General features: G+C 38.9%; 1 protein-coding gene across 1 annotated transcript in view; it reads left to right on the top strand.

The window, feature by feature from the left end:
- PDCD1 (programmed cell death 1) overlaps nt 1–2,945 on the top strand; it is a 118,672-nt gene extending 115,727 nt beyond the window's left edge. Inside the window, exon 7 of the mRNA XM_089680128.1 lies at nt 1,403–2,945. Within this exon, the coding sequence (XP_089536254.1) occupies nt 1,403–1,540 (138 nt within the window). The 3' untranslated portion in view covers nt 1,541–2,945. The remainder of the gene's footprint in view (nt 1–1,402) is intronic.
- Nucleotides 2,946–23,576: the final 20,631 nt, after the last annotated feature.

The following is a 23,576-nucleotide window of genomic DNA, read 5'->3' on the forward strand; positions in this document are numbered from 1 at the left end:
AGAAGCTGATTGGCTCCCTGCACAGCTGCACCAGTTTCTGAGTGCACCAGTTTTAGTTAATCTCCGCTATAATGTAGATTATGATATTCACAAGATCACAAGATCTTTCTTAGCTTTCACCTTGAATAACATTTTTTTTATAACTTTTCTCATTGCGACTGAATTTCCCAGAAACATGGAAAGCATCTATCCAAAAGCTCATAAATACACAAAAAAACAATGTATTGGCGTATGAAATATGAGAACCAAAGTGATGACTTTTTTTTTTTAAACTGGCAAAAGAAAAACACCAATTAAACAAACAGAGAGGAAGAGTCTTAGATTCCAAGTCTTGTATTACCTACCCTTCTGCTATTGAGCTTTATTAATCTTTACAGTGTTTTTTCTCAAGTTCCAAATTCAAGTGTAAAAATGTGGTGAATTTGAATAAAATAAGGCATATAAAAAGCCGTGACTCTAAAAGCACCAAACAAAAAAAGAAACTAGTGATTTTTGTCCATTTAACAATATTTTATAATTATATAGAATTATAAAATGAAACAGAAATTAAAGTATCCATTCTGTCCTTTACAAAAGGAACTCAATATATAAGGTTTATCTTAGAGTATAATTTGTATATTTAAGATGTATTCCTTTTTTAACATAAATACAATATATTCAAACAAAACATTACTATCTATTGTTAATTATTTTGAGGTTAGCCGTTTTCCTTTTAATCTATTTTAGTCTAGGTTCACACTGACATGGTGCAGGGAAGCGCATGTGATTTGCACAGGAATCGCACCGCATTCCTGTTCAAATCACATGCGATTCTGTGCAGTATGATTTGAGCCCATTCATTTTGTGTGCCTCACACCACATCCGTATGACAAAGGTGCAGGCGCCTTTTTTTGCCGTACTGGAATTGGATCGCATGAGTGTTCACACCTATGGGATCTGATTCAGGCAATTGAACTGCTTTTTGAAACCTGTTTTTGGGTTGTCGTTAAAACTGACCCCCACAGCAGATTGCATGAACACAGTGACAGTGCAATTGTGATGCGGTGCAGGAAACACACGGGAATCGTTGCAAATCCCACACCACCTCAGTGTGAACCGAGACTTTATGTGGGGCCTAATAGTTTTTTATATTGTTATAACTATTTGGTTCATGATGCTGTTAATGTTTAACATCTTTTGCTGTATAAAACATACACAAAAAAAACATACAATATTGGTAAACCTTCCAATTACTTAGTGTTATTTTAGGTTTATTATTCATGTGCAAGCCCTAATAGTTTAGCACACATTACATGCAGTACTTATTGTACAGTATTTTATTGCATATTAGCCTATATATTTCCATTTTATGGTATATGCTATTGTGTTAAATGAAGTCATTAATTTCCTTATATCTTTGCAGGAAAAACCACCCCAGAATTCTGAGATTTCCACTGTAGACTACGGAGTGTTAGATTTTGGGAATATTCAACCCTACAGAAAATCAGCAGAAATATCCATTCAGGAGCAAGTGGAATATGCTACAATCATGTTCCCATAGGGCATGCTGGATATGGGAAGAATGCTGTCTGACATTACTTTTCTAGACTGACAGCTAAATATACTGTGAGTTCCTTTGTCAATATGTGATATGAGCTAATCTGGAAACAGATGTATGCCATGTAAAATTATTTTAAGACCAGCCAATAATTTTTACTGGACTACAAAATGTATTGGTATGACTGTGATAAGAACAGTAGATTATAGCCAAACTGTGTCAGCGACTGATAAGCAATCGTGGTGCAACACGTTTCAACTTTTTATGAAGTAGGTAGTTTTTTAACCGCTTCCCCTCTGCCCTATAGTAGAAGTACTGCTACAGGGTGGCACAGCTGTGCAAAATCACTTATATATACATGATATGCATTTCCAGGTAGGGGGTGCAAGTGGTTAATAAAAATGGATGTGCTTGTCCAAAATATTGATATGTGGGGATAACAATGAGAATAAAGCCACCCAAATTATATTTTAGTTTTGGATATTTGAATAGATGCTCAGAAATGAAATTATTTTTGTCTTATATTAGTGTTGGAGATCTCTGCACTTGAGTTTCCAACTCCAAGCACATGCCCTGACTTTTTTTGGGGGGGAATCACATTTTCTTTTATTTTTCCATTATTCTATACTATGCAGAAATATGTTTGTAACCTCTTGTTACAGAAAATGAGAATTAATGACTGGGTAACTTGAGAAGGATATGGGGATTTAGAACATATAAGAATTTCCAAAGGCCATTGGACAATTGAGACCACCAGCACCCACCCATATACTCAAATATTGGCTTTGTGTTGTATTACCCTTTCAAGTTTTCCTGATTTTATATGTGAATATATTGGTAGGCATTTCAGTGATAACACTGCAAATTGTAATTCACTGTAGCTCAGTGACAGTCATTCAGTTCACATGAATATTGCTTGTTCCAGTATGAAATCTTTATTATATTTCTGGTAGGAGAGAACTATATAGATGTTATCTAATTACTTGATAAGGTGCATGAGTACATTTTGGGAAAATAACAAGGAGTTCTGTGATTTTTCTTTTCATCTCTATGTGTACATTTTAACCTGAAGTCCAAACAAACAGCTAAATATATACCAGGACAGGTATACACAAAATAATTCTGACTTGGTTGGGAAATTAACTAGTTTACATGCAAGCAGTCCTTGCAGCCTAAAAACTGAGATACAAATGTTATATTTTTTAACAGAAAAAATATTTGTATTTTTTTGTTTGAGTTATTTCTAAACTTTCTCACACATTAAATAAAAGTAAACTGTCTTTTAAATAATGATGGAGAAAGAACTAACTGGTTCTATGTAAGTACGTTGTAGTTTCTGGTGTAGTTTATGTATAGTCCCATATTTGTAAAAATGTGTGTATATTTATTAAAAATTATTCCTAATTAATTATGGGATCATTTTTATTTATATCTGTCCTTTGTGTGTATATCTATGTAATCAAGGTTGGCAAAGTTCAAAACAAAGAGATAGTTAAAAAACATTGTAGAGGGGCTGACAGTGTTGGCAGCATGTTTCCTATGGTGACTGGAAAAAAAGGAACCATTTAAGGCTACATCCTTGCAAAACGTGTTGCAGTTTGCAAACCGGAGCACCCTCTTGTGAAGTTTACCAGTCAAAATTTCCACTAGTCTTTCTGCATACTCTTCAGTGAGTTAAATACTTCTCACTTCTGCATTCTTCAAAATATAAAATAAGTATAGGCAAAAAAAAATCAACCAATATGGTGGGAATGTCTTGCAATAGCCATGGCAGGTTGACAGAACTGGGAAGTGAGGTCACTTCTACGGGAAGTAAAGATAATTTTTTAAAATGGGGACATAGACAGGACTAAACACCTGATAGAGAGTCTCCATCACATGTGCTGTCTATCCAGAACAAAAGAAAGTTTTGTCTGGAGTTTCACTTGATAACCTCAATCTTAATATAAGTGGCAGCGGAGGCTTGGTAATGCCATCACCACATGCAATGATAGAAAAAACTAATCTTTCAGTGCACTTTCAAGGAATAAAAAACAACTACACCGTGTTCCAAATTATTATGCAAATTCTATTTAAGTGTCACAAAGATTAAATATTTTGTTTTTCAGTTTAACTCATGGATGGCATTGTGTCTCAGGGCTCTTTTGATCACTGAAAACAATCTTGGACACCTGTGATAATTAGATTGGCAGGTGAGCCCAATTTAAGGAAAAACTACTAAAGGATGGTGTTCCACATTATTAAGCAGAGCACCATTTTCAAGCAATATGGGGAAGAAAAAGGATCTCTCTGCTGCCGAAAAGAGTGAAATAGTTCAATGCCTTGGACGAGGTATGAAAACATTAGATATTTCACGAAAACGTAAGCGTGATCATCGCACTAGTAAGAGATTTGTGGCTGATTCAGAGCACAGACGGGTTCGTGCAGATAAAGGCACATTGAGGAAGATTTCTGCCAGATCCATGCATCGGATCAAGAGAGCAGCAGCTAAAATACCATTACATAGCAGCAAACAGATATTTGAAGCTGCTGGTGCCTCTGGAATCCCACGGACATCAAGGTGTAGAGTCCTCCAGAGTCTTGCAACTGTGCATAAACCTTCTATTCAGCCACCAATAACCAATGTTTACAAGCAGAAACGGCTGCATTGGGCAGAAAAATACATGAAGACTAATTTTCAAACAGTCCTGTTCACTGATGAGTGCCGTGCAACCCTGGATGGTCCAGATGGATGGAGTAGTGGATGGTTGGTGGACGGCCACTCTGTTCCAACAAGGCGGTGGTGGAGTCATGTTCTCATGGGAACAGAGCTGGTCGGCCTCTTTAGGGTCCCCGAAGGTGTAAAGATGACCTCTGCAAAGTATATGGAGTTTATGACTGACCACTTTCTTCCCTGGTACAGAAGGAAGAACTATGCTTTCCGTAATAAAATCATCTTCATGCATGACAATGCACCATCTCATGCTGCAAAGAATACCTCTGCATCAATGGCTGCTATGGGGATAAAAGGAGAGAAAGTCATGGTGTGGCCTCGATCCTCCCCTGACCTCAATCCTATTGAGAACCTTTGGAGCATCCTCAAGCAAAATATCTATGAGGGTGGGAGGCAGTTTACATCCAAACAGCAGCTCTGGGAGGCTATTCTGACATCTTGCAAACAAATTCAAGCAGAAACTCTCCAAAAACTCACAAGTTCAATGGATGCAAGACTTGTGAAGCTGCTATCAAATAAAGGGTCCTATGTTAAAATGTAACGTGACCTGTTAAAATGTTTAAAAAGTTAAAATGTTGTTAAAAGTTTGATGAAAATAGCTTTTGATTTCGGTAAATATGCTGCAAATACAACAAATGACAATTTTCAGTTCTTTACAACCTATAAAGTGTTTTGAAACTTACTGTGCGTAATAATTTGAACAGTGCATTGTAAGTGTTTTATGTTTAAAAAAAATCCTGTTATCATTAGGAGGTTTGTTCAATAAAATGTGAATTGTACTCTTAATAGTTGATAACATGAGAATTATGCTGACTGTTATTTACATCAATTATTTAGGTAAATGAAAAAAATATCATTTGCATAATAATTTGGAACACGGTGTAACAATATATTCTTGCAGCAGCCAAAAATTAATAAAGCCTGTCTGAGAAAAGTTCTGTCGCAACTGGTGCTGTTCCTATAGCAATCAAACACTTTCTATCTTTCATTTTTTCCCCACATATCTTAAAAAATTAAAATGTAAAAGATGATTGGCTGTGCTCCAGTTGAGACAAAGTTAAAAACAAATGTTATAAACAATTAAACATTAAACCAAGTAAAAACCTCATCGACTAAAAAAACAACTTAAATATCTTCTTAAAGGAAATAAAAAATATAAAAATGTATACAATGATCCTAAACCTTAGTCAAATACAAAGAATTCAAAATCATAGTTAGGTCCAGCAGGGTTGATGGTCTGAGGTTCAACTATCCATTTGAATTCAATCCTTGACATTTTTTTCACAATCTCTATTCCCTATGTGTGAAACTAATAGCAGCATTTGAACTATTCCTGTTTGGAATGTGGACGGCTATGGCCACATGCGCACTAGGGTGGAATTAACAAAGAGTTGTATAAACGCAATGCTCGCATGACTCTTCCAAACTTAGCACATGGAGCAGATGCTGTATCTCATTAGTGAAAAGGCCCCAAGAAAGGTGGTAACGCTATACATTCTCTGCTCATGCTGTGTAAACACTGCATGAGAAAAGAGAGGGATGTAAGCCATCTGCTGATAGATCACATCCTGTACTGCCAGCGGCACCCTACCTGAACCACCGGCACCCGGCGATTGCCAAGAAAGAGTGATAGGGGAGAGACCTGTGTGTAAACGACACAGGTCTCTCTCCTGCCAGCAATAACATGCTGCTGTGCATTTCTCAGCAGAGAAATACACAGCAGCATGTTTCCCAGATAAAACACACGCAGCACACATAGTAAAACAGCACACAGTTAACCCTTTGATCACCCCAGGTGTTAACCCCTTCTTGCCCAGTGTCATTAGTACAGTGTCAGTGCTTTTTATTAGCACTGTTCACTGTGTTAGTGTCATTGGGATGTCAGTGACAGTTAGTCAGTTCCTCCAGTGTCAGAATGCCCACCGTAGTCCTGCAGTCCCGCTATAAGTCACTGATCACCGCCATTACTATTATAAAAAAAATAAATTCCAGTATATATACCACCATTTGTAGACGCTGTAGCTTTCACGTAAACCAATTAATTTACATGTATTGGGATTTTTTTTATAGCAAAGATATGTAGCAGAATATAGAAAGAAAAAACCTCCTGCGCTTGTATGGCTGTACCTAATTAAAGCCGCTATCACCCAACCTGACCCAATAGGTGAAAAAACAATAAATATTTAAATGGTGAAGCTCTAATAAAAAATAATAATAAATGACAAATCAACATATATTGTTATTAAACACACAGTGCTCTGATCCCAAATTGGATCCAATGAAGTGCAAAATATGTGAAACGCACAGGAAACACCTTTGGCAACACTCAGTGAATACAACTCCCCCGTTTTTGTCCCTGTAACAAGGACTATATTGTGATAGGTAAATAAACCGTGATCCCTTATAACAAAGGGAAAAAACATACAAATTGTGTTTAGTGCTATACTTAAATAAATAAATGATGAACCAATATAAAAGATTGTGATTAACCATACATATGGCAAATAAAGAACTCTCAAAATAATGATAGGGTGTGTTCACCACTGTGGACTACACCTCCATTATTACAATACCACCTTCACCAAATTCCTATGCAATCTGATTGTATAATCTCCTTTACATCTCCCATCAGCTATGTAGTTTAATTTCTGATTTGACACAAATTAAATAGATTGTTCAGGTGTGTCCTCCTATTCCATAGTTCTGCTAAATCTGTACAGAGGTGGTACCGTCAGACTGCAAACCGTATGGACATCTTTATACAAGTACATAGAATAAAGTGGATGGAGACACTCAGTTGTCAGGCCCCGTTCACATCTCCACATAGCAAAATTTCACATTCCCACTTGAGTTTGTTTTGGGTCTTTCGGATAGTTTTTACTCATCATGCATAAGGCAGCCCATTCACTTGAACATCATCAACCAGAACTTGTTTTGGAGCAGAGCACAATGCGTTATGGCAGTTTTTGGTGTCTTTGCATCACATGGGGTGCCTTAAACATGTAATGACAACACAATAACAATGCATATTTGCAGCACGTTTCTGAAACACATGGCAAAGCATTCATTTTTTGTGCAGTTTTCCATGCGTTCAAAAACACACAGATGTGAATGGAGCCTCTTTGTTCTTGTGTAAACAAATCGATTTCACTTTCAGGCCTCATTCACACCTACAGTAGCTGTGCAAAATGTGGCAAAGTAGCTCAGTTGCAATTTTTTACTGCACTCTTTGCTGCATTTGTCACTCGTTTTTTCATGTGGCGAAATGTGTGTTTGCTTCTGTGTTTGGTGTGCCGTTAACAGTCAATGGCACTGAAAGTGCAACTACAGTGGATATAAAAAGTCTGCACACCTCTGTTAAAATGTCATATTTTTGTGATGTAAAAAAATGAGAAAAAGATAAATCAATTCAGAACTTTTTCCACCTTTAATGTGACCTATAAACTGTACAATTCAATTGGGAAACAAACTGAAATCTTTTAGGGGGGGAAGTAAACATAAAAAACTAAAATAATGTGGTTGCATAAATGTGCGCACCCTCTTATAACTGGGGATGTAGCTGTGTTCAGAATTAAGCTGTTCTAGTAGGTCTTTCCTGACATTTTCTTAGTCGCATCCTACAGCAAAAGCCATGGTCCGCAGAGAGCTTCCAAAGCATCAGAGGGATCTCATTATTAAAAGGTATCAGTCAGGAGAGGGGTACAAAAGAATTTCCAAGACATTAGATATACCATGGAACACAGTGAAGACAGTCGTCATCAAGTGGAGAAAATATGGTGCAACAGTGACATTACCAATAACTGGACGTCCTTCCAAAATTGATGAAAAGACGAGAAGCAAACTGGTCTGGGAGGCTGCCAAGAGGCCTACAGCAACATTAAAGGAGCTGTAGGAATATCTGGCAAGTACTGGCTGTGTGGTACATGTGAAAACAATCTCCCGTATTCTTCATGTCTGGGCTATGGGGTAGAGTGGCAAGATGGAAGCCTTTTCATATGAAGGAAAACATCAAAGCCTGGCTAAAATTTGCAAAAACACATCTGAAGTCTCCCAAAAGCATGTGGGAAAATGTGTTATGGCCTGATGAAACCAAGGTGGAACTTTTTGGCCATCATTCCAAAAGATATGTTTGGCGCAAAAACAACACTGCACATCACCAAAAGAACGCCATACCCACTGTGAAGCATGGTGGTGGGGTGGCAGCATCATGCTTTGGAGCTGTTTTTCTTCAGCTGGAACTGGGGCCTTAGTCAAGGTAGAGGGAATTATGAACAGTTCCAAATACCAGTCAATATTGGCACAAAACCTTCAGGCTTCTTCTAGAAAGCTGAACATAAAGATAAACTTCATCTTTCAGCATGACCACGAACCAAAGCATACATCCAAATCAACAAAGGAATGGCTTCACCAAAAGAAGATTAAAGTTTTGGAATAGCCCAGCCAGAGCCAGACCTGAATTATATTGAAAATCTGTGGGGTAATCTGAAGAGGACTGTGCACAGGAGATTCCCTCACAATCTGACAGATTTGGTGTGTTTTTGCAAGGAAGAGTGGGCAAATATTGCCAAGTCAAGATGTGCCATGCTGATAGACTCATACCCAAAAAGACTGAGTGCTGGAATAAAATCAAAAGGTGCTTCAACAAAGTATTAGTTTAAGGGTGTGCACACTTATGCAACCATATTATTTTAGTTTTTTATTTTTACTTCCCTCCACCTAAAAGATTTCAGTTTGTTGTTCATCTGAGTTGTACAGTTTATAGGTTACATTAAAGGTGGAAAAAGTTCTGAAATGATTTATCTTTGTCTCATTTTTTTACATCACAGAAACCTGACATTTTAGCAGGGGTGTGCAGACTTTTTATATCCACTATAGGTCATTTTAGGTGCATAAATGTGGGCATACACTATACAATCTGATTGTACAATCTCTTTTAGATTTACCACAACTATATAATAGGAGGGCATACCATGTATCCAATCACTCTGCATCCAATCAGGCAGGCCCTTGCACTGCATCAAGGATGTACCGTGGGCTGCATGCAGCCTGAGCCTGTCTTAAGGTATTGTTGCAGAAGCCAGGCAAATGAACATGTGGAAAGATGCCAGGGATGCTGTGAAAAACTAGTTGATGGGTGAAGTGTGTGGGTTTTAATGAGGTCAGTGCAGGATGTATTCTAATGAGATCAGCTGGTAATCTGCTTCCTGGGTTTAACTGGCTTCTCTATCCTAACTCTACATGCCAGCAAGAAGACACGTTCTAAGAAATATAGCAAGAGCTAAGGTAAGGTCCTGTTCTCAAAATCAAAGAGAGCTTGTCTCTTTTTGTAGTTGAGGTACATTAACCACTTCATGTCCGGACACTGTCACCCCCTTCCTGTCCAGGCCAATTTTCAGCTTTCAGTGCTATCACACTTTGAATGACAATTGCGCGGTCATGCAACACTATACCCATATGAATTTTTTAGCATTTTTTTGAGACAGGTAAAGCTTTATTTCGGCGGTATTTATTCACCACTGGTATTTTAATTTTTTTTGCTATGTAAATGAGAAAGTCCAAACATTTTTTAAAAAAGTGTTTTTCTTATAAAATTTTGCAAATAAATAATATTTCATCATAAATCTTGGCCAAAATTTATTCCGTTATCTTTTTAGTAAACCCCCCCCCCCAAATTAGTTTATAACCAAAAATTATAATTTTTTTTTTACATCTTTATTTTTTTTTTGTCATTTATGTTTTTTTTTTTTTTTTTACATACTGTCACCCTAGCAGTATAGTGTCACCATGGTGACACTGTACTACTTGTGGGGGGTGATGAAGATTTTTTTTTTTTTTACACTGATTGCTTTTACACCCATAAAGGCTGTAAAAGCAATCATTTCTCCTTCTCTCTGGCTGCATTCTTGCAGAACTACTGTGTGAGCTGTGATTGGTCACAGCTTGTCACATGGTACAAGGCTGTTGTGAATAGCCTTGTACCATGTGACCTCTGTGGTCATTCACAGATTTCACACGTAGTAAGCAATGATGTCAGAAGTGACATCTTGCTTACTACTCTGCATGTGATCACTGATTGGCCAATCAGTGATCACATGATCAGGACCACGCAGAGAGGTCCCGTCCAATGATCGGTGTTCCATTGTGTCCAGAGGACACAGCAGGCACCGGATCGCGGTGCTACGCACTCCCAGGGAGCGTGCACAAGCAGGGGGCGGGGAGGCCTTTTATAAACGGCCACCCGACCCTGCACTGCCACCGTCCGGCTGTTTATATACAACGGCCAGACGGGAGGTGGTTAATGGTATATTGATGCATATGGGAGCTAGATTTTAGAAAAAAAAAGTAAACTTAGCCTTTAAATTTTAGTTGTATTTTAGTAATCTGAATTGTTTTAGTTTTAGTTGTATGTTAGTCGACTAAAATCTGCAGTACATTTTAGTCGACTAAAATAATTTTAGTCAACTGAAATCTAATGGGTTTAGTTAAATTGTAATGCATTATTTAATAATTTGTCTAGAATTTCCAAACTCAATATATACTCCTGGAGTAAAAAAATATCTAATAACATATTATTTATTTGAACAAACTACGCAGACACAGATTTTTTTTATATAACATCTTTATAAGAAAAACATCCCTCCCTCACACCTTTGGTCCATTGTCGTCCGTTGACGAAAATTAGAATTGATTTTCCTCATAGTTTTCGTCAATTGATGTTTAGGCAACATTGGAAACATGCCGCTCATGAAAATTATGACGAAACACTGACATATGCTTCAGATGTGCAGACAGTTCAGTGGGCAGAGTATTTAGAAAGCAAAGTGTTGTCAGTGCTGCCTAATAAGGTAAACCCATAGAAGGTGGGAGGCTGTATGAGACAGAGGGGAAAAATATCATGCACATGTATTATGTACAGAAACTTATTTCTTTATTATAAAGCTTTAAAATTTGAAGTCCTCATTTAAACTGCACAGTGCATATACTTGTGAATGCATTCTTGTTGGGAAAAAGTTATCTCCTGGTCAGTTACATAGATGGTAAAATTTTAGGAAACATCCCTAGAGAACACTACATACTGCAATTTCTAAAATATGGATTGCATTTACTTCCTGCAGTCACTATATACTTTCTATGTAGTAGGAAGGTCTTCCTGATATAATCACACAATTAGTCCCAATAAAGGAATTAGAGGAAAACTTTTGGAAATCTTCCAGTGATGCAGGAAAAGATATTTTGGGAGAATTATATAATGTACTTAATATACAGACTGCCCCCATTGCTGTCATAAATATGTGGTTACAAAGAAGCAATCCTTCGATTTTGCCTATTTCAATTTGAAATGCATAGGTGATTTTTAGTAACAGTAAATTACAAAAACTATTTGTGTAGCAATTATATAGTATATTTGTATCAAATTATTAATAAAAGAGGAGTTACCTTTTACATATCCTCGTTCCCAACATTATACAATTCATTAAGTCACATATTAACTACAGCTACTATAAGGAGTTTGTATAAAGCTTTTATAAGCACACTCATATAAATTCTGTGTCCTATACACAATGGAAAAAATGAGGTGGTGCAATATCAGCCTCTCATTTCTAGCATATTTTACGGGAAAGTGAAATTTAGTAAACTGCTGACAAAGTTAAAATCATTTTCACTGCACATTCAGATTCATATGACAGTAAGTCTTGTGGTGTGTGTGGGTTACAGCTACTACAATAATACTTCAGACATGGAATTTATTTTTCACAAGTGGTTGATAAGTTAATGGTTAATAGTTTAAACAAACAATTGTATCTTTTTATTTAAAACTGATATTAGATGACACTAGTTTTGTTATTGGTATATCTTTAAGTAACTGATTTTAAAGGTTGCTAACCTCTTCACGCCTAAGGGTAAAACAAATCTAAATGCCTAAGCACAATTTTGCAACGTTGACATTTGTTAGTAAAATCGTACATATGATCACAACTACTTTGTACATCCAGGTGAATTATACCTTGGTTTTTTTTAGAACAAATTGGGCTTTCATTTGGTGGTAAATTATTTTTTTTTATTATCAAAGGAAAACTGGCCCAAAATAGTAAAAAAGATTTTTTTTTTATTTAGCTGTGTGTTTCTTGTTTCTACCATAACCTACCACCAAAGAACAACCCAAAATAAATTCTCCAGCTCTTGACGATTGCAGTGATACCATATATGTGTATGGTATTTGTTGTTTGTACCCGTAGTACAGCCCAGAAAGAATAGTGCGCATTTTGTTTTTGTCTTTTTTAACTAAATCACACTGACATTGACACTAACTGATGCTGATACCAGGGGCGGACTGACAACTCATGGGGCCCCCGGGCAATAGTGGATCATGAGGCCACTGTGTCCTTGCCCAAACTCAAAAATGCCTATGAAAAAGGTACCAGGGGCATCTCATGGGGCCCCCTACTGACCCTGGGCCCTCAGGCAGTGCCCGAGTTTCCAAATGGTCAGTCCACCCCTGGCTGATACCAAACTTTTTTTTTAAATCCTTTTACCCTGACCTTTTGACCTGACCTTTGACCCTGACCTTGATCCAAACACTAACCATGGCACTGGACTAGATCAAACCTTGATCTAGGTATTTTTTTTTAATTTTTTCTTTTATTTTTTAATATTTATTTATCTTTTTTTTTTTTTACAAACATTTTTTCTCCCCTCTATGCCAGGAGTTAGAGAGATACAATGTATCTGTCTCCTCCATTCATAGTACAGTAACTGATCACTGTGATAGCCAATCAGAGTCTATCACAGCGATCCTGTAACCCAGAATCGGGAGTCCTGGGTCCTGATTGTTAGAATGGGACCTGGTACTCTCAGTGACACAGTGGTCTTTGTGCTGGGAGCGCGCCGTGCGGTGGGTTCCCAGCACAAAGACAGGTATGAAAATATGAGGCCCCACGGAAAAAGCCCAGTTCTGTGATGCCGCATATTTGTGTTACGTCGGCGTCAAGGTGTTAAAGTTGAACACCAGGCAAGCAACTCAAGTGGAATTCCAGGCTAGAACTAACTAAGCTGAAAACGACTCCCTGCGCCCTTTTAACCACTTGAGCTCCTGAGGATTTACCCCCCTTAATGACCAGGCCTCTTTTTGCTACTCGGCGCTGCACTAATTCAACTGATAATTGCGCGGTCATGCAATGCTGCACCCAAACAAAATTTACGTCCTTTTTTTCACACAAATAGAGCTTTCTTTCGGTGGTATTTGATCATCTGTGCACTTTTTATTTTTCACGCTATAAACAAAAAAAGGCCAAAAATTTTGAAGAAAAACAATATTTTTTATTTTCAGCTATAAAAAATATATAGTAAACTCAAAGTTGGTTATAAATTTAGGCCAAAATGTATTCTGCTACATGTTTTTGGTAAAAAAATCCCAATAAGTGTATATTGATTGCTTTTTGTGGAAGTTATAGCGTCTACAAACTATGGTATAGATACTGCAATTTACGCCATTTTTCTGCTATACAGCACTGCACTAGTTTAACGGACAATTGCGCGGTCATGCAATATGGTATATAAATGAAATTTACATCCTTTTTTTCCCCACAAATTGAGCTTTCTTTCGGTGGTATTTGATCGCCTGTGCGGTTTTTATTTTTTGCGCTATAAAAAAAAAAGGCTGACAATTTTGATAAAACATGTCCATTAAAAAAAAATGCAAAAATCAAATTTAGTCATAAATTTCTGCCAAAATGTATTCTGCGACATATCTTTGCTAGAAAAAAACCCAATACGTGTAAATTAATTGGTTTACGTGAAAGTTATAGCATTTACAAATGGCAGGAAAGATACTGGGATTTTTAGGGTTTTTTTTATACTAATAATGGCGGCGATCAGCGAATTATGGCGGCGATCAGGGACTTATGGCAGCGATCAGCGACTTAAGGCGGGACTGTGGGACTGCGGCGGACATTTTGACATTGGGGGGTACTGACTTGGGGTCACTGACATCCCCAAAAAAACTAATACAGTGATCACTGCAAAAAAAAAAAACTGACACTGTACTAATGGCAATGGGGAGGAAGGGGTTAACTTTATTATGCAGGGAAGGGTTATAGGAGTGAGGGGAGTGTTTTACTAGGGGGCGGGGGTGTGTACTGGGCGGAACAAGGCTGATCGAGAGAGAAACTCTTCTTTCTCGATCAGCTCATCCTCGAGCTGTCTGGGAAGTGACAGACAGCACAGCTACTGCAGCTGTGCTCTCTGTCACTGTTTGCCGCCGATCGCCGGGACATAGCCGCTAAGGAGCGGCTGTGACCCGGCGACTGACATCTGCAGCAGAGAACCGCGGGACAAATAGGGCGTTTACAAAACACACGTCTTAAAATGTGGTTTTGCCTGTGAGTGCCGCCCTGCCACTGTATATGTACAGTGGCAGGGCGGCATGCGGTTAATGCCTATACTAACTACATTGTAGAAGGAAGATGATTATATTTACCTATTCTCAGGGTGCTCTGTTTGGTCACGTGATCTCCCCAGTGGCCGGCTTCAGGGGAGATGAGGGACAGCCAACAACCGGTAGAATGCCAGGGCGGTGATGACACCCATAAGCTTACTAAGGGGCATTCATTGTTGGCTGTCCCTCCTCTCCCCTGAAGTTGCTGCTAGCTGAGAGGGAAGAGCTGATCACATGACAAGGCAGGAGCACCCTGAGAATAGGCAAGTATAAGTATTTTCCTTCTATAGGTAGTTAGAATAGGAGTTAGAAGGTGAGTGGGAGCAGTTTTAAAATTAGTTCTAGCCAGTTCAAAACCATATATACTTTATTGTTCTAACTGTCAGAGTATGTTTACACTGTTGCTGAGATACCGATGCCAATCAAAAGACTAACTTTATAGAATTTTAAATTCCTTGCTACAAAAAAATAAATTGTACTTCAACTGTGTTTTTCCCTGTTTGCTTAACACCTTCCTGCACGGTATATAGCAGATTGATTATTATAAAATCACAGTGAATTAGTGAAAAAGTGGTGCATACACTTCACAGTGTCCAAACGTATCATAAAAAATGCTGAAATAATAAATTTATAATATCAACACTATCCCAACTTTTTTTTATCATATATCCTCAAGATATCTTCGTTTGCCACGTTTTTGATGCATTTTTCATTTTTTTTCATTTTTTAAATTTTTTCTTGTTGCTAGGCAGATTTAAAAGGTATAATGCCTCAAAAACGCAGCAAAAATGCAGCAAAAACATAATACATGCTTTTCTTCAGCGTTTCCGTTGAAGTCTATAGAACCAAAAACGCAACTTTTTGAGTTAAAAAAGTCCCTGACCCTTTCCAAACAATGCACTGGGTGAAAATGCACAGATGTGAACATGTCTGGAAATCATGTTAACTGGATTTCTTCAAAACGCAAAACACTGCAGAAAACGCTTAGGTGTGAACCTAGGGTAAAATACAGTATGACAATGATCAAGAAGTCACATTATTTGTAATCTATTAATCCATGGTTTCCACATATTTATGGTAGTGGAATAGGTTACACTGCTAGATGCAAGCATGACTTCATATGTGAAATGGATTTTTAAAAATCTGATTACCTCTGAGATATCGGGAATGCAGTCAGATTTTCAGTGTTGAACTAAAGACAATTGTGCCGTTATGTAATTTTTGATTGTAACAATTATTATGATTTTTTGTAGAATTTATAAGAATTTACAACACATGCATTACATATTTGAGACCAGAAGAGTCCTAAAGAAGCGGAACTCTCCACGAAACACGTAGTCCTTGGTTCTAGTCTCTGTTGTAATGTGCAATTTCACCACATTAAGATCTATTCACCAATTTCTAGTGTAAACCCATATCCAATGAATATGTATATGATATGTTTTTAATATCCTTTTGGACAGTGTTTTATGAAATTTTATATTAAAGTGCAATATGTTTTAATTCACATGTGCTTGTACTGGTTCACTATTGGAGGTATATTTAAAGCCCCCCTTGTTTTGGATATATTTTGCTTTGCTAAACAAGCATTTAACCCTTTGCTGTATAGGAGGGCCCCACTGCAAGGATAATTTTTTGTAATTCCTAGAATTGGCCTATAAATCTTGTGATTTCATATCTAATATAGAAATTAATCAACATTTAGGTCTTTTGATATCATATTGAATACAGAAATCAAATATAAATCAGCATTTCTAAATTACTTTAAAGGTTTACTTTAATTACCTTAAATTACTTTAAAGGTGTTTTTAAACTGCATAGTTTTTGGTCATGTATTTGTATTTACAAGTTTATATATTTATTTTTTTATTTAGAAAGTCCAACACTAGCTTTGCACTTGACTTCTCTAGGACATAGAAAATACAGGTGGACACCACCGCTACTGGGAAAGAAGAACTAGGGTGTATCCTCCCTTTGACCTATGCTAGCCATACACGGCTTGCCACTACCTAGCTTGATAAACTTTGTCTTGAAATTCAAAGGAGCCAGGCAGAAAATTGTGGGCCAACCAGTGACTACAGTCAATTAAACGCCATCACTGTCTCCGCCACCCCCCTCTGCCAATCCCTCCACTGGCTTCCGATTGCGCAACGGATCAAATTCAAAATCCTAACGCTGACGTACAAAGCTGTCCACCATACTGCCCCAAACTACATCACTGACCTAATATCCAAGTACCGCCCAGCACGCACACTCCGCTCCTCACAAGACCTCCTTCTCTCTAGTTCCCTGGTCTTCTCCTCCCATGCCCACCTCCAGGACTTCTCCAGGGTGTCACCCATCCTCTGGAACTCCCTGCCCCAACCCATCAGATTATCACCTACTCTCCTCTCCTTTAGGCGCACCCTGAAAACCCATCTCTTCAGGGAAGCCTACCCCACCCCCTGCTAACTTGCCGACCTCCTCCACTCTTCCTACCACTCCATCCCCCACAGCTATCTCCTCCTGTGCCACCACCCCCTCCCTCCTAGATTGTAAGCTCGAAAGAGCAGGGCCCTCGATCCCCTCATGTTTTGCATTGTATTGGTATTGTTCTGTCACATGTTCTGTCCCCCTTTGTAATGTACAGCGCTGAGCGAACTATTGGCGCTTTATAAATACTGTATAATAATAATAATAATATATTTTGACAGGCACTGGAGAAGCAGCTGTCTGAATATGAAAACCAGCAGGGAAGATTCCTCCATCCACATTGTTTAGTATTGATGGAGGAATTCAGTGATTTCTCTCTTTCAGCCACAGGGCACATTGTTTTGTTGGGTTAAAGTGATATTTAGTGCTTTTTTTCTCCATATAACATACATGTCATACTTACCTGCTCTGTGCAATGGTTTTGTGCGGAGTAGCTCCGGACTGGTGCTCCAGGCCCCTCCTTCCTGCCTAGTGCCCCCATATCAAGCAGCTCTTTAGCCGGTGCTCTGTGTGTCCATTCACACACAGAGCATGGCTTGGCCCTTCCCCCGCTCTCTCCTTATTGGCTCACTGACTGTGATTGATAGTAGTGGGAGCCAATGGCTACCTCTGCTGTCTCAGCCAATGAGGAAGGAGAGATCCAGGAGAGCCGAGGCTTTCTTGCACATCCCTGGATTGAGATGGGACTCAAGTAAGTTTTAGGGGGGCTGGGGGGCTGCAACACACAGAAGGTTTGTTACCTCCATGCATAGAATGCAAGAAGGTAAAAAAGCTTTCAGCCTTTAAAACCACTTTAATTTAGCTGTTGTGAGAGAACTTGATTTGGTTCCCCCAGTAAGATGACAGGTTCAGGCTGGCACACTTATTGTTATTAGCTGAACACACAAAGTCAACAAATACTGATTTAACGCCCCACTCCAGGAATTTAAAAAAACTATCCATGCAGTAGGGTCCATACCCACACTATAAGGGTTAACTATTCATTGAGTCTAAAGTATGAGGAATAAGGTGTAAAGCTTACTGTACCCCTTGCTCTAGCAGGCTTCTTCCATTTGTGTGATCGGCCCCGAGAAGCCCTTTCTATAAGACGTTCTGGTCTGTAGTTGCACAATTACATCCTCAAGTACAATAGCATTCAACCCTTGCAGTAAGGAATGGCCACACTACAAGGATAGTTTTTTTTGTAATTCCTGGAATTGAGCTATACAGTGGGGCAAAAAAGTATTTAGTCAGCCACCAATTGTGCAAGTTCTCCCACTTAAAAAGATGAGAGAGGCCTGTAATTGGCATCATAGGTAAACCTCAACTGTGAGAGACAAAATGAGAAAAAAAATCCAGACAATCACATTGGCTGATTTGGAAAGAATTTATTTGCAAATTATGGTGGAAAATAAGTATTTGGTCAATATAAAAAGTTCATCTCAATACTTTGTTATATATCCTTTGTTGGCAATGACAGAGGTCAAACGTTTCCTGTAAGTCTTCACAAGGTTGGCACACACTGTTGCTGGTATGTTGGCCCATTCCTCCATGAAGATCTCCTCTAGAGCAGTGATGTTTTGGGGCTGTCGCTGGGCAACACAGACTTTCAACTCCCTCCAAAGGTTTTCTAGGGGGTTGAGATCTGGAGACTGGCTAGGCCACTCCAGGACCTTGAAATGCTTCTTACGAAGCCACTCCTTCGTTGCCCGGGCGGTATGTTTGGAATCACTGTCATGCTGGAAGACCCAGCCATGTTTCATCTTCAATGCCCTTGCTGATGGAAGGAGGTTTGCACTCCAAATCTCACGATACATGGCCCCATTCATTCTGTCCTGTACATGGATCAGTTGTCCTGGTCCCTTTGCGGAGAAACAGCCCCAAAACATGATGTTGCCACCCCCATGCTTCACTGTAGGTATGGTGTTCTTTGGATGCAACTCAGCATTCTCTCTCCTCCAAACACGACGAGTTGTGCTTCTACCAAACAGTTCTATTTTGGTTTCATCTGACCATATGACATTCTCCCAATCCTCTTCTGGATCATCCAAATGCTCTCTAGCAAACTTCAGACGGGCCCAGACATGTACTGGCTTAAGCAGGGGGACACGTCTGGCACTGCAGGATCCCTGGCGGCGTAGTGTGTTACTGATGGTAGCCTTTGTTACGTTGGTCCCAGCTCTCTGCAGGTCATTCACTAGGTCCCCACATGTGGTCCTGGGATTTTTGCTCACCGTTCTTGTGATCATTTTGACCTCACGGGGTGAGATCTTGCATGGAGCCCCAGATCGAGGGAGATTATCAGTGGTCTTGTATGTCTTCCGTTTTCTAATTTTTGCTCCCACAGTTGATTTGTTCACACCAAGCTGCTTGCCTATTGCAGATTCAGTCTTTCCAGCCTGGAGCAGGTCTACAATTTTGTTTCTGGTGTCCTTCGACAGCTCTTTGGTCTTCACCATAGAGGAGTTTGGAGTGTGACTGTTTGAGGTTGTGGACAGGTGTCTTTTATACTGATAACAAGTTCAAACAGGTGCCATTGATACAGGTAATGAGTGCAGGACAGAGGAGCCTCTTAAAGAAGAAGGTACAGGTCTGTGAGAGCCGGAAATCTTGCTTATTTGTAGGTGACCAAATACTTATTTTCCACCATAATTTGCAAATAAATTCTTTCCAAATCAGCCAATGTGATTGTCTGGATTTTTTTTCTCATTTTGTCTCTCATAGTTGAGGTCTACCTATGATGCCAATTACAGGCCTCTCTCATCTTTTTAAGTGGGAGAACTTGCACAATTGGTGGCTGACTAAATACTTTTTTGCCCCACTGTAAGTCTTGTGATTTCATATTTAATCTAGAAATTAAATCTAAATCAACATTACTAAATTGTCATGAATAGCAATCAATATAATATTAATCACAGCACAGGGGCGGATTGACAACTCATGGGGCCCCCGGGCAATAGGGGATCATGGGGCCCGTGTCCTTGCCCAAACTCAAAAAAGCCTATAAAAAAGGTACCAGGGGCATCTCATGGGGCCCCCTACTGACCCGGGCCCTCGGGTAGTGCCAGAGTTTCCAAATGGTCAGTCCGCCCCTGTCACAGCAGCGCTCTACACTTTTAAAAGTTCATAGTCTTTAACCAATTGGTGATGAAAAGTGCACCAAATCCCAAACAGTCAGTGAGATGTTTTCCTCTGGGTCAAATAGCTCACAGCTTTAGTCCTCCACCTTAACTCCTCCACCATGCACATGGGGCATTTTAATAACACTGGTAATGTTAGCTGTGTAAAGTCACGTTAAAACGTGAGTTTTTCAGCTTTTTTTGCGTTTTTGCATTAGCATTTAGCGGCGTTTTGCCGTGTTTTAGTTTTTAATGAGTTTTTGACCAAAAAAATTAATTTTGTTTGCTTAAAAAAACTTCCAAAAACACTGGTTTGCCATGGTTTACCGCATTTTGCCGCATTTTTCAGCGTTAGAGCTTTTTTACAGCTAAAAAACTCCTCTAGATACCCACTAGTTCTGGTGTTTTTTTTCCACCCAAAAAACGCCCCTGCCAAAAAACAGCTGATTACAGCTTATGTGTGCATGGACACATAGGATATCATGCTGGGGAGTTTACTGGCTGTAGAGAAAAATGCCAAAAGGCAAAAACAGCAGCTGTAAAATGTCCAGTGTGCATGAGGACTTAATCAGAGAAGCAGATCAATCACCCTTTGTGCTCAGTGAACCACATCCCCTCACCGCAAACAAATGCCTGTCATATTACTAAGAGGCAAACAGCACTTTTATCTGGTCACCCATTTAGGTGGATCCATCCAAAATCTTTCTTCCCCACAGCGGTACTTTAACCACTTCAATGCAGGGCACTTATACCCCCTTCCTGCCCAGGCCAATTTTCAGCTTTCAGCGTTGTCACACTTTGAATGACAACTGTGCGGTCATGCAACATTGTACCCATATGAAATTTTTATAATTTTTTTCACACAAATAGAGCTTTCTTTTGGTGGTATTTAATCACAACTGACCTTTTTATTTTTTGCTAACTAAACAAAAAACTCCTGAAACTCTTGAAAAAAAAACTCACTTTTCTTTGTTTCTGTTATAAAATTTTGCAAATAAATAACATTTCTTCATAAAGTTAGGTCAAAATGTACTCTTCTACATTTCTTTGGTGAAAATAATAATAATTGAATAAACAAAGAAAAGTGTGTTTTTTTTCACAAATTTCTGGGGTTTTTTGTTTTATTTAGCAAACAAATAAAAAACTCAGTGGTGATTAAATACTACCAAAAGAAAGCGCTATTTGTGTGAATGATAAAAAAAAATGATAAAAATTTCATATGGGTACAAGTGTTGCATGACTGCACAATTGTCATTCAACGTGCGACAGCGCTGAAAGCTGAAAATTGTCCTGGGCAGGAGGGGGGTATAAGTGCCCAGTATTGAAGTGGTTAAAATTGCAGCTTACATTTTTCACATACTCTTTAATGAAAACTCCAGCAAGAAAACAAATCCATAGGTCTCTATGTAAAAGAAGGGGCTGGAGAGCTGCGTTTGCCCTAATTAACCCTGCCAGTACTGTATTGACATATCTCATCAATTGTAAACTAGATTTGAACACTGTGGTTATATTGCTGCCTCTCTCTCTTGATGTGCTGCTCATGCCCTGCATTTTAACTGTGCTATTGGCTTGTGTTGCATGCCCCCTAGTGTCTATGTGTGGTGTGCCATGCAGCATATTTCATTTTCAAAAATCACATACCAATGCAAAGCCCTTTATTAGGTTAGGTTGACACATATGCAGGTTGTGTTTGAGCCATTTCAACATTGTGTTTTGTGTTGTGTTTGCACCTGCATTTTTACACGTTTTTGCTGCATTTGTTTTCTATTTTTTCTTGTTGCGAGGCAGATTTAAAACTCAAAAGCAGAACAAATGCAGCAAAAATGCACTACATGCTTTTCTGCAATGTTTCCATTGATGTCTATAGAACCAAAAACTAAAGCAAAAAAAAGTCCCTGACCCTTTCCAAAAAAATGCACCGGGTGAAAACGCAGAGATGTGAACATGTCCCATAGGAAATCATGTTAAATGGACTTACTGCGTTTCTGCAAAATGCTGCAGAAATGCTTAGGTGTGAACCTAGAGTAAGCCTTCTCAGTCACTGGTATATAGGTGTGCAAATTATTTTACATTTGGAAAATGGCATCCAAGTGTTGCAGCAGTATTTCATTAGAACCAAAATAGAAAAAAAAAATCATCAGTACACATGAGCTAGCTTGGGACTTCAGTCATAGCTCCCAGCTATCCCTCATTTGGAGGAACTGTGTTTCTTTTGGAACCAAATCTCTTTGTCTCTCTTTCTTTTTCAGTTGTCCCTCCTTCTGGTCTGATGTGTAGACCTCTATGAAAATGTACAATTTAACTATGAAAACAGTTATGCAATCCTGAGCTGTTATTCAACCTCTACATTTTTAGATTTTTTTTTTCAAAAGCCAGTATAAAGGAAACCTAGCAGTAATATCATTAACCAATATTGTTTTGTGTGTTAATTCTCTGTAGCACGCAAAACTGGGAGTGCAAGGGGGGGGGGGGTGCATCTTTTGTTTACACACTTTCTGCTAAAAGGTGTCCCCCTTTCTCATGTAAGAAAGTTGTAACCACTTAAAGACCGCCTGCCCACAATGTGCTACAGATGAGCGGGCAGCAGCTACAGTACCAGCGATGTACCCGTACGTCGCTGTGGATGTCTCAACCCCCCCCCCCGCGCGACATCCACATCCCGGTAATGGGGACCCAGTCTTAGCACATCTGATTCATAACAGCTTTGCGTCTCTTTCTAGTGGGCTGTGATTGACCCACAGCTCTCACATGGTACTTGGGCTAATCACAGCACCCTGTACCACAAATATTTTGACCTGTCATGAACTTAATTCATTCATGACACTTCAAAGCAAGCATTGCATTTCAGGAGCAATAATCTTTTTGCTCCTGCAATGCAAAGTGTAAAAAAAAAAAAAAAATACCTGATCCCCCCCAGGAGTAGTTCAATGTTACTATGGTAACACTGAACTACTCTGATTAAACTAATTTTTAAATAGTAAAAAAAAATAATGTTAAAAGGAAAATATTGAGAATTTTTTTTTTCATTTTCTTTTTAACTACTTTCCACCCTTCCCCCACCTGCAATGTGCGAGTGAGTGGTGGCTCTGGGTAAAGCGATGTACCCTTAAGTTGCTTTCTATTTCCAGGTGTGAGCGTGCATGCACCCCCGCTGCCCCCCTGTCAGTCCAGGGAGAAAAGAGAGAACACCACACTGAGTAAAAGCACTACATTTTACACACACGTTAGATTAGCACATTTAACACTTTCATAGCCTCAATTAACCCATTGATCGCCCTGTCACCCAACCAGTGCCATTACAGTGTCAGTATATAGCATTTT

This window comes from Staurois parvus, unplaced genomic scaffold, assembly GCF_062004578.1.
Source record: "Staurois parvus isolate SC_StPar_1 unplaced genomic scaffold, SC_StPar_1.0 ptg000235l, whole genome shotgun sequence".
In the NCBI taxonomy this organism is placed as follows: domain Eukaryota; kingdom Metazoa; phylum Chordata; class Amphibia; order Anura; family Ranidae; genus Staurois; species Staurois parvus.